The 12,418-nt window shown below is 42.0% G+C and overlaps 1 protein-coding gene across 1 annotated transcript; it reads left to right on the forward strand.

The window, feature by feature from the left end:
- Positions 1-910: 910 nt before the first annotated feature.
- On the forward strand, positions 911-12,220 carry LOC121200596 (integrin beta-1-like). The gene is made up of 16 exons (XM_041065982.1): positions 911-1,298; positions 1,486-1,549; positions 2,870-2,961; positions 3,858-4,080; positions 4,910-5,080; positions 5,419-5,663; positions 6,071-6,226; positions 7,487-7,582; positions 8,297-8,386; positions 8,492-8,632; positions 8,791-8,996; positions 9,096-9,337; positions 9,437-9,659; positions 9,866-10,101; positions 10,500-10,666; positions 11,054-12,220. The coding sequence occupies exons 1-16, from the start codon at positions 1,230-1,232 to the stop codon at positions 11,117-11,119; spliced, it is 2,487 nt and encodes an 828-aa protein (XP_040921916.1). The 5' UTR covers positions 911-1,229; the 3' UTR covers positions 11,120-12,220.
- The last annotated feature ends 198 nt before the right edge of the window (positions 12,221-12,418 follow it).

The following is a 12,418-nucleotide window of genomic DNA, read 5'->3' on the forward strand; positions in this document are numbered from 1 at the left end:
ACTGCTGGAGCAAACAGTGCGTGGTCTTTCTTTATGCTTTGGTTGGTGTTCTTTATTTGTTTTAAAACTAGCCTCCATAACTTTTTTCCCCACATAGAATGGCCTTGTGGGCCTGTGAGAAAACTTTGTATTTTTTCCTGAGTTGTTTGCACTCGGTTATGCAGTTGACTCCATATCTGGTGTTATCAAATGATGTTTGACTGCATGGTCAAGGCAGAAGTGATTCGTTCTGCATTTTTATTTTGAACTCTGTCTGCAAACAAAATTCCACTCATGGACCGATAAAGAAATTTGAATTGAATTAAACCAAACTGAAGTCAGCAATAATGGAAAGTGGTCTTTTTTTCTCTTCCCCTAACTATTATTATTCCATTCTCAGAGCCATTATCTTTCAAAAGGGAATAACAAACCAGCTGTCGCTTCAGTGTACTGTCCATCTCATCTCTGCACACTGAGTAATTCCATTGTCTTCTGCAGTTACAGTGGGTTTAGAGTGGGCAGTGAAAGCTGCTTGATCTCAAGGAAATTCACAACATATTTACTTACAGTTTTTAATAGAGTACTGCAGATAATCCTATTATTTTAGTCTATGATGCTATGTGATCATTCAGCAGTTTGTTTTCCACACAGCCCAGGGAACCGGCTCCTCTGTGGGATAAACTGCAATCCCACCAGCTGGATGCAAATAAATCTGCCATTACCTGTGGATCAGCTTTCACTTTATTTGTCTCCTCTACCTTGTGCAGCAGGACAATGCATCAGACCACTGAGTTTTAAATGTTCTGCTTCGGCTCAAAGGAAACTCCCATGCCTCTTGCCTCTTCTGTCTGGATTTTGAGCGAGTGCTCAGAACTCATTTAGTTTGTGTGCAGTCGGGTCAATATCTTTTCGTGCAGGCTTTAGTCTCATACAGTGGTCAGCAAGGCCAAACAATTGAGAAAGCAGAGCGTAACAAATATTGTAGGCGATAGCGTTTGCTCTCTAACACCAGCCCTGTGCTATATGAAGACAAGTATGATAGAAAGTGTCTTTTTCTTTTCTTCAGCTTTTCTCAGCACAAAACCAAGGACTTATTCTCTTTATCTTTGGCCTTACTTGAGGAGATCATTTGCTGCTCAGGACCCTGAGACATAAGCTGGTAGATCCACTTGTGGCTGCTATAAAAAAAAAAAGAAGATAACAGAAGGAGAGAATAGTGGTGGAGTCCCCGGGCTCATGTCCTGCACAGGATGTATACAGGAACCATCTGGTCATTCTTTCCAGCTCATGTTTGTCTCCACATCGTTGAATCATTCAAGGTAAGTGCCTCTTTTTTCTTTTGTATAAACCAAAGACCCAGTAAATCAAATATTCGTGTCTTTTGTGAGCTGCCTGGTGTGGACATTATTTTCCTTCAACAGCAATTACAAGTCCACTCCACCTTAATGATTTCAGAGGATAGAATTGTCCGCATTTTCAGTCAGTAAATTCCTTTCCTTTTTTCAGATGAACCTCCTATTTGCTGCTGTCCTGTTATTGTGCTTCAGATACAACACCACAGGAACACAGGGTGGGTCAATACTTTTCTCATTGAGGATGCAGTAAAAGTAAACTGTCTCATTATTCTTCCTACTCAGAAATTCTCATTTAGATTGTAGCCAGGATCCCACCAGTTGTTTGCCACTCAAATTTTGCTCTTGCCATCTCCTCAGGGCTCTGTTTTAAATGCAGTGTAGATTCAGACGTGATGGGACAACAGTTGGACATGTATTCCCCTCTGTGGAGCATTTCAGTCTCAGTGTGTCATGTTGACAAACTGAATCAGGCTGGAATTAAATTGCATTTGAAAGAAATAGTTGGAATTTTTGGAACTATACTTACTTACCTGCACTAAAAGGCTGTTGGTATTTTAGTGTAACAGTCATTGCGCGTCTAGTAAATATACAACACTCTCACAATATCCCTGAATTTCATAGTCAGCACTTAAAGGAATAGTTTGACATTTTGGGGAAATATGCTCGTCCACTTTCTTACACAGAGTTAGATGAGAAGATTGAGAGCACTCTGATATCTGTGTACTAAATGTGAAAGCTACAGCCAGTAGTCGATAGGTGAGCTTTGCATAAAAACTTGAAACAGGATGAAAAACAGCTAGACTGGCTGTGAAAGTGTATTTGAGTGTTTCTTCAAGGTGGCTGGGTGGAATAGTCACTGAAGAGTCACTGAAAAGTCACAGGTTAAATCCAAAAAACAGCCAGTTTATAAGTCAGACACAAACTGGTGTATTCTGAACCCCCACTTACTTCCTCATAACTCAAGTCTGAGTTAAAATATGCACATGGTATTAATTTCCATGGGATTTTGAGGATACTAAATCACTTTGTGGCAACATGTGGTTTGACAATGGACTGGAAAGGACTCTAGTGGCTGTAGCCTTAAAATCTGTGTCTGCTGCATGTGAATTAGGAGGTCTGGCTGTGTATAGATGTCCAAGTGGCTGGTGGGCCTCCCGTGTGACTGCATGCATGATTCAGATCACATGCTGCCTTCTGGAATTTGTGAGGTTGTATTTTTGATGTGGAAAGTCAAGATGTGTGTGGTTTTCAAGTGACAGTCGTGGAAACACTGTTGCTAAGTGACTGACAGCTAAAACTGATAGCAATGATTGATGACTTTGTGTTTTTTGCATGTCAATTTCATGTGTAAGGAACAAAAAACAAGAGGAAAAGAAAAATGATCCAAACTAAAGTAACATCCTTTGGCTTCCAAAGTGAGCTCTTCCATACCAAACCAGAAAGTGAAAAGAAAACATTGCTGACATAGATATGATATGGTGCATTCATGCATTTGGAAAGTAGAATCTTTTTCCCTGTTTCTGTTCCACCTACAGATCATTCGGATCACGAATGCCAAAGTCATGGGGTCAGGAACTGTGGAGAGTGTCTGGCAGCAGGTCCACACTGTGCTTGGTGTACTGAAGAGGTGAGTGGCCTCGGAAACACTCTCTGCCTTCTTCTTCGGAGAGATCGCTGTTAACGCAGCCCTGTGTTCTGTTTGGGACCATGAAGACATTTCTCAGTGCTTCAGTTCAGTTCCTTTACCACACTATTTGGAAAGATTATGAATTCTTTATGAGCTAATTAAAATTTTGTTTGGAAGCCCAGTCAGTAATTTATTTGACCGTATAAACTACATTACAATTGTAGAATTTGACCTACAGATGGAAAATAAGCATTTTGGAAAGTTTGCTATGGAGAGATTAAAAGTTAAAGTTGTTTTTAAAAAGTTGTTTTCTGGAATTGACTAGATGTTGTTTCTACTATGACAGTAATATACCTGTTGGGGGAAATGGAGAATTCAATCAAAGTCTTGAGCATATTATGCAAAAATAATTATCATAATCATCAGTATATATTATAATTAATGCCAGGTAGTTGTGATGTCGCAAAATTGAGAAAATCTAGTTACAAAAATGATCTAAAGCCTAGAAAACCACATCCCTGCTGTGCTAGTAGCGCATGGTAAAGACCATATGTTGTGTTGAACACTCATAATACGCATGCTATGTTGTCCCAGCATGAATACCATAAAAGCAGGTGTAAAAATTAGCCATCACAAATGAGAGTGGTGAATATGTGTGAAATTACTTTTATTTGCATGTTGATGCAGCCGTGTTGTGAGCAACAACCTGCTTTTATTATTTTCACACTCTCTTTATACCACTGTCATTAACAGCATCACTGTTATGTACTTATGCAAATTAGTTTTGCACCACAGCTGTAAATGTACCATATATAGTGTCAGTTAGTATTTAGCTAAGTATATTTAGTTTTTGATTATTTTATAAGGGGTTGAACTCAACCTAAACCTGTGTAAAGAATTTTCTAGAAGTGGGCCAGCACACATGGGAGCGCTGTGACACACCCAGGGCATTACTGAGGAGAGGTTGTCCTTTTGATCGCCTGGAGGACCCCAGAGGGGCCACTGTCCTTCTAAAGAACCAAAATATCACCTTCCATCCGAAAGAACAAAGACACCAACAGCAGCACAAACAGGTCACCCAACTCCAACCTCAGTCGGTTCTTCTGCACCTCAGGCCAGGTGGGTGTCATACCAACAGTGTCTGTAAGAAAATATGTGTAAACCACCTTTGTTTTTAACCAGATGACAAGAGTATTGTCTACTGAGTTTTTTATTATTAGTATAATTTTGTCTACTGAGTTTTTTATTATTAGTATTTCATCAAGAAGCTGTATTCCATATTCAGATCTTTGTTTCATCAAGTTCACAGAGGTCTGGGACAGTTCAAGCACAAAATAGCCAGTCAGAGAGAGTGTTGGAAAACAATGGCCAACTAATAAAAGTACAGCATATGGAGTTCTTTCCAGGGCAGGTCATTTCAGAACACACAGGCTATCCGGCCTTAGGAATGTCAAAGTCTTGTTACCGAAATTGTGATGTGATTTCCTATTTCCTCAGTGTGGTGGAGTTCAGCATTCTTCCGCAGAAAAACACTGCCCGAGTTCAATTTTTTTTTTGGCAATGGCACAGGAAGCAAAGGTCCTGTTAGCAAACAGAAACAGCAGGCTTTATAGGAAAAGTGGCACCACAGTTATAGATAAAAGGTATACATGAACAAGCTGTCATTTGTTTGTGCTGTGACTGACACACTGTACACGTGACATTTTTCCAGATAAATTTTTATTTTTTAGACTGGATTGTTAAAAAAAATTGATGGACAGGAATGTAGCTTCAGAATCGGAACCTACCTGTAAAAACAATGACATTATATGTGGCTTTTGTGTAATTGTACAAACTCTGCACTCTCTGCAACACTCTACAAAAGTCAGTAACACCCTCAAATACACAGGGCACGTTATGGCTGTGTTATTATGTTTCCCACAAAAATGACCTCATTCCCCATTTGTAGGTGAACCTCAAAGCTTTGAGGTGAAGTTCAAACGTGTGGAGGACTACCCCGTAGACCTGTACTACCTGATGGATATGTCCTTCACCATGGAGGACGACCTGCCCAGTGTCAAGAACTTGGGAGCTGACCTCATAGAAGCAATGAGGAATACTACCAGTGACTTCAGAATGGGTCTGTCTGCCTCAAGTTCCATCTCCTTCTCACCTGAAATGTAGGCTAACATAATTTTTCTTAACTTGTCATACCTCCATATTCCTTTTTCTGGAATACCCTTGTGTCACATTCACACAGTTACACTCAAGGGAGCTGCCCAGTACACTCATAATCTTACTATTGGCCACACTGAGCAGCACCACTGGAGCGATTGGGGATTAAGTGCTTTGCTCAAGGACAACTGGTAGCTGTTGAAAGAAGGGAGAGCATTAGTTATTCACTTTCCTCCCTTCAGTCACAAAATCATTTCTCAAAACTTTGCACTTCCTCTTACTAATTCATCCCCACTCCGAAAGGTTTTGGTGCATTTGTGGACAAGACGGTGATGCCGTACATCAGCGCTGCAGAGGACATGCTTAAGAACCCCTGTAAGAGGACCAAGCCCTGGCCTTGTGTCCCTCCCTTCACCTACCATCACGTCCTGAGCCTCACCCCCAATGGAAGCCTCTTCACGGAGCTCGTGGGGAAGCAACGGATCTCCGGCAACCTGGATTTACCAGAGGGGGGGCTGGATGCCCTGATGCAAGCCGCTGTGTGTGAGGTAATGCGAGGAAGCCCAGCAGGGAGTAGGACTGCAACACAGAGATAGTTGTTTTTGTTTGAGTGGGCGATATGTGGAGGAAGTGGAAAGACTGCAGACAAAAGATGAGAGGGGCATTTTAGAATACTAAGCTTCCTTTGGGAAACTGCAGCAGTCAGTTTTGGGTGTATTTAAAACTCATTATGAGTGAAAATCTGACTTTAATAATTTCATAATGACAGGTTTTAGATTTAAGCTCTAAAGAGCATGAAGGCAAAGTATTACTCATCCCCAGTCATTTTGATTACATACAAAAGCAGAAAGGTAATTCATTCCAAAAGCTTATCAGAAACATGCATGTCAGTCACGGTGCTTTATTTACTGCAAATTGGCAGTTTATTGCATTTTTTGATGTTCTTCACTTGCAGGAGCAGATCGGCTGGAGGAATGTGACTCGTCTGCTGGTGTTTTCTACTGATGGTGGCTTCCACTTTGCTGGAGACGGCAAATTGGGCGGCATTGTACTTCCCAACGATGGAAAGTGTCACTTGCATAAAAATGTGTACACCCGAGGAAATTTTCAGGTTTGGTATTGAGCTTAGAGGGTTTTGTAAAACCTCATTTTCCTAACACTTAATCAAATGGCTATGTGTTAAATGACTGGTTCCATTTATTTATTTATTTATTTTGCTGTCAACAACTACAAAATGAAGTTGAACAATCCAGCAAGATACCAAGACATTTTTCTAAGGAATTAATAGGGACCAAACCAGAGCTAAAAGGAGAGTAGAATACCAGACATCCATTTAGCAGGTGGACAGAAACATAATTTTAATAGGACAACAATGTTGTTCCTGGTCTGCAGTAATAGCAGGTCCTGGTCTGGCAACAGTTAAGCTGTACTTTCAAAGGTGGTCGGGGCTGTTGTTTGACAGTTTTCAAGCTCATCTCCCTTGTGGACAAAAACTGATTAATGCAGCTTTGTGATATCTTGTGCTTGTAGTCAGAAAGCAAAGCTTAAGCTCAGCAGAATAAGCCATCAGAGCTGCATGTGTGTGTTCACACTGTTTGTAGCATGCCTTGGCTAGCTGTCCCAAGGAGCATACAATGTTTATCCTATGGACCAGATATTGCAGCTCATGCCAAATTGATTCCCGTCTGCAATCCTAGCAGTGAAATAGAGGTCCAGGCTGCTGCAGACAGAAGTCAAAGACAGTGATTTAAAGGTCAGAATCAACAGCACAGTTCCCTGGGTAAAGAAGATGCTGACAGGCACACCCTGATGGGAAACAGCTGGAGTGTTTGTGGAGTAATCCAAACCAAAGCTTTCATCTCTTAATCTCGCTGTGTTTGTGTATAGATGGCTAGGTGGCTGTGTGTGAGGGTGCTTGAACGTCTGTGTGTGCCTACTGATGTGCCTGTGGGTGTACGTCTTTGTCCCTGTGTGTTAAACATCCATATAGTCCTCTCATTAGGTTCATGAGAGTGTTATGTGTCTTGACCTCATTGCAGTCTAGGCAGTTGACAGGTGGAGTGAATACAGATACGTTCTTAATCTATTTCTGTCTGAATAAATGGCCACCCAAGGCTGAAAATGGATGTGCATGATGCGGGTGTCGCTCCTCTCTGAATGGTACTTATTTATCTATTTGGAGGAAATGGAAAGTCTGTCAGGGAGAGTGAATGAAATGAGCGATTGAAAGAGTTGGTTGATGGGAGGGAAAAGGGGGAGGACAGCAATAGAGGGAAGAGGGAGAGCGTGCTTAACTACTGATTACACATATATATTCTGGCCTGAGTGTTATACATTGCATTTTGCATGTGCCCTGACTCCCCTCTGTCAGGATTATCCTTCGGTGACTCACATCGCCGAAACATTGAGACAGAAGAACATCCAGATCATCTTTGCTGTCACCAAAGAAGTGGCACACTTGTACGAGGTACTATCTATTTTCATTTATTACTCATCAGCTTTTTTTTCTATTTCTTAAATATATAGGCTACTTTGGTGCAATGGTGAGCCGTAGACACCTCAGTTGTGAACCCATAAAATTACACTGTAGTGTGTAGAAAGGGTCTCACTTTTTAACCACTTCTGTGGACCTTTTCCCAAGAAATATTTATTTCTAAATATACAAGCTTCTCTGCCATGGATTTCACTTCATCTAATGATGTAATGCTCCATCCAAGGTTAAGGCTGGTGATATTCTGTGTTTATATAACTGTCCAAAATACCATGGAAATACCATTTTTTACCATGGGAAAAAAATGGCTCAATAATTCCCTGGTAGGTAAACTAACACTGGTGAGTATTTATGGCAGCAGAATGGTGTATTTGAAATGAAATATGAAATGACTCAAAATAAACTACAGTGCCCATGTGCATTGTAATGAAGGAACATGTCACCTAGCGCAACAATGTGGCTCATTGATATGTTTTTAATAGTTTTTGAACAACAGTGGAGGTCTATATCAGGATTTGACAGCACAGATACTTGTTTGGATCAATTCATTGTTGGTTTTGGTCTTTTTATGGGATTCACATAGACTACCTTCATCCATCAGAGACATGATTTCTGACTGAGATCAATACAAGCATCCATGCTTTGACACTATTATTCATGTTTATCAAAAATATTGTTGCTTTGCTGCAGGGCCTAAGAAGCATCTTCCCAAAATGTGCAGTCGGAACGCTTTCCAACAACTCCCACAACATCCTGGAAATAATAGTCGACGCGTATAATGTGAGTGAGGCAGAATCTATCTTCCTACAAAGGTCATTAGCATCATGTGTGTAGCCTGCTGACACGTTCTCATCTTTAAGAGGTTAAATGCTGTATTGACTGCAGGCACTGACCTCTGAGGTTGTTATGGAGAACAGCAAGCTGCCGCTGGGCTATCACATCACCTATACCTCACACTGTAAGGACCATAGGCCAAGGCATGGTGAGCAAGGGAGGAGGTGCTCCAACATCTCCATAGGTGACGAGGTGTGTAGCCGAGTGGCTGGCTCTGTGTGTGGTAAATTGTGCAAGTGCTGCAGTTAGCATGTGGCCATTCGCAGCTGAAGCGATGGCAATGCTAATTATGATTACCTCATTAGTGGAGTGTTATAATTGTGCTCAAGGAATTCTCATCTCCCCTCTAGGTGAGCTTTAATGTAAGCATTACAGCACCTCTGTGCGTGACTGCTTCACAAAGACCATCCCATGTTATTATTAAGCCCCAAGGCTATAGTGAAGAGGTTGAGGTCCTGCTGAGCCCCTTATGTGAGTGCTCATGTCAAAAGGACGTGGTCCCACACAGTCCATCATGTAGCTATGGCAACGGCACTCTGGAATGTGGCGCATGCAGGTAGGTGAAGTAGCCTGATGGCATCAATTTTGATAACAAGCCTAATTGCAGGACATTCAGGATGGAATCAAGCAACATATATTTGTTTCTCTGTTACAGGTGTAGAGAGGGGAGAGTTGGAACATTTTGCGAATGCGATCAAGCAGAGTCAGGCGAGGTGGTTGACTCATGCCTTTGTCGCCGTGACAATGTATCAGAGGTGTGCAGTGGACACGGAGAGTGTGTTTGTGGGAGATGTGTTTGTCATAAGAGCAGCAAAAAACCCAACCATGCTTATTATGGGCAGTTCTGTGAATGCAATGATTTCAACTGTGATCACTATAAAGGACTACAGTGTGGAGGTATGGACAACACATAGATAACCACTCTTAAATGATATGTGTCACATATTTCAAGAGGTGATCATATCTCATATCTTTTATTGTGTTTTACTATACCAGGAAATGGCAGGTGTGTCTGCGGGGTGTGTATGTGTCTCCCAGGATTCAGTGGTCAAGCATGTGAGTGCCCTCTCAGCTTGGAATCTTGTTTGTCTCAGGACAGACAGATTTGTGCAGGCAGAGGGGAATGCCACTGTGGCACCTGCATTTGCCATGACGACCGCTTCCAAGGCGCAACTTGTGAGCTTTGCCCCTCCTGCCCCAGCATCTGTACATTGCACAGGTACTATGACTTTTCTGAGTCAGGCAAATTAGGTGAAAATTCAAATGCAGCTCTGTCACAAATTTTTATTCTGAATTCAGCAAGCTGTGTTTACTGGGTCCTTCATTACAAAAATATACAAAAAAACTCTGCCTTCACTGTCTTAGTACTTTCACTGCCCGCCTTACTGTCTCGGTTCTATTTACACTGACAGTTCTTTTCCACAGAGAATGCATCTTATGCAGAACCTTCTCACTAGGCCTGAATCCAAAGGAGTGTGAGATGAGGTGTGCCCACCTGAACCTCACTTTGGTAGGTCAGGCCAGTGTCCTTGCAACAGTAGCCCCCTCTTCAGACCTTCACAAGTGTATGGAAGTGGACACAGAGGGCTGCAGAGTGCACTTCCTGCTGAGGAATGGACAAAAAGAAGACTCCATCCACGCTCATGTAGCTCTTGAACAAGGTAGGTAGGCCAGAGTCTCTTTTTTCATGACTGCACCAATACATCAACAGCGATAAAACAATTCAATAACTAATTGCCAGTTTCAGCTCAAGGGATTTTTTTTTTTATGTAAAAATTGATCGTCTGTGTATCATAATAATGAATCACAAAGTAAGGCTTTGGCTTGTTTCTTAGATTAATCCCTTTAAATGTATCCTTTTTGCATATGGTCCCCTCTCCACCCACATAATTTGACAAGTAGTTCATCATGGGCAGTGTTCTAATATCACTTTAAGTGGTCTGTGTATTGTAATTCACCTTTTTCCCAAAAAGTTACTGCTTGCACTGAAATACATTTTTGGAATCAATCTCAACTGTCTGTTCCTGATTAAGAGTCATGGCTTCCCCTGTCTCTCAAGAATGCCCACCAGGTCCAAACGTGATCCTGATTGCTGCAGTGCTATCAGCCTCTGTTGTGGTGCTGGGTGTGGCTTTGTTGCTGCTATGGAAACTACTCACCAGCATCCATGACCGCAGGGAGTTTGCCCGCTTCCAGACAGAGCTGGAGCAGAGACGCTGGAACAGGGTGAGCCCGACCTAAACAAACCCTTCTGTCAGTGCCTGTCAGTCAGAGGCTGTACAGTAAAACGCAGGAATTTGTCTGGGTGACGCTGGTATAGGGGCATTTTGACAACTAACACAGTAAAACAAGAGCTTACTGTAAACGTGGCACAGAGGCAAAAGGTAACCAAAAAAAAAAAAAAACAGTGAAAGCATAGGAAAGGCATGAGACGTATAAAAAATGAACAAAATTTAACATGTAGCATTGTATGCATGTCATAAAAACTATTTCATTTTAACATAAATAGAAAATGTAAAACTTGCGGTTGATCACTAATGTCTTCAATTCTGTGTCACAAAATGAGTATCTAAAAATTGCCATGTAGAATGACACATTTCCACTCTGTTCCAGATGGACAACCCTATCTACAAGAGTGCCATCACAACAATTGTCAACCCGAAATATAAAGAACAGTGACTGGAGCCATGGAAAGAGATCTACTCTTCAATCGGGATCCCTGTTGTGCAGCACAATGAAACAATATCCTTCATCTGAACTGTTGTCAGCAGTTGGTCCAACTTGTTTGGCTGGGAGAAGGGGTGGGGGACAGATGTTGATGTCTGACTTGCTTCCTTTGATCTCAATGTGCAACCCCAGACTACCAGTCTCCAACCCTACCCTCCACGCACAGCATGCACACAAATTCAAACAGCATCCCCCACATAAACTGCTTCTCATACAACGTTAGCTGTCTGTTAATGCTCTCACATTCTTAAAATCCACAAAAGATAATTACATGTAGTGTAATATTCTGTAAGGCATATGCAAGGAAAATATATGCTGACGGTTGGCTCAGCAGTGTCACTTGGGTCTCAGAAGGCAAGAGAGATAGTGAGGTGAGCATTCTGCATTATGCATTATAATGCCAGAGGACACACAGGTCTTTACATGGGTCTCCACTGCCCTCTAGGTGAGAGGAGAGGAAAGTGACAACCTGCTGGAAATGATGAGGCAGCTTCCAATTCATTTACAATTCACCATAGTCATACAAGATGCTATTTTTGACACCAAAATGAAACCCAGACTCTTGGTGTTTTTGTATTCCCATACACACCTGTGAATTCATCAAATAGAGCACTGCAGGCTTGATATGGTGCAATATATTCCACAACTTTAAAAAAGCAGCTAGTGTACGTGCCAGCCACTTTGCCGGTGCTCTGGGCTGAATCGTGTAAGCACAGAGAAACAATGGGATGTTCAAATCTAAATGGATATTAGGGTTTTTCCACTGCCTACAGATGGCTGCTGATGACCTTGCTGGGAGAGTAGCAAAGCAGTATTAATCACAGTGATGCCTCCTCCACTCCCAGAGTCACTGGGCAGGCATGCATGCAACTTTAACAGTGGTGGGAGGTGGTGGTAGGGGTGGTGGATTATCAGAGAAAATGACTCCATATGCTTCCACTATGCAGCATTCTTTTTCATCTGTGTGTGATCATAAAAAAATGTGTGGTGCAAAAATCACAGCGTCAGAGGAAGCAGCAGAGGCAGCCCTGCCCTGCGACAAGGCTCGTGTGAGGGGGCAGAGATGGGGTGGGGTGGGGTTGGGTTTGGGGTGGGGTGGGGGAAGACACCAGCCCTGGAGACAGTTACATAACAAATGCTGCAATCATTTTGTAAAAACACTGTCGCTGTTGCATCTCATCACTTGTTGGTCAGTGAGTGACTTAAATAAATCGGTAACATTTTCCCAGTGACTGCCTGTGTGTATATTTT

The sequence above is a fragment of the Toxotes jaculatrix genome, chromosome 20 (genome assembly GCF_017976425.1).
Source record: "Toxotes jaculatrix isolate fToxJac2 chromosome 20, fToxJac2.pri, whole genome shotgun sequence".
NCBI classification, from domain to species: Eukaryota; Metazoa; Chordata; class Actinopteri; family Toxotidae; genus Toxotes; species Toxotes jaculatrix.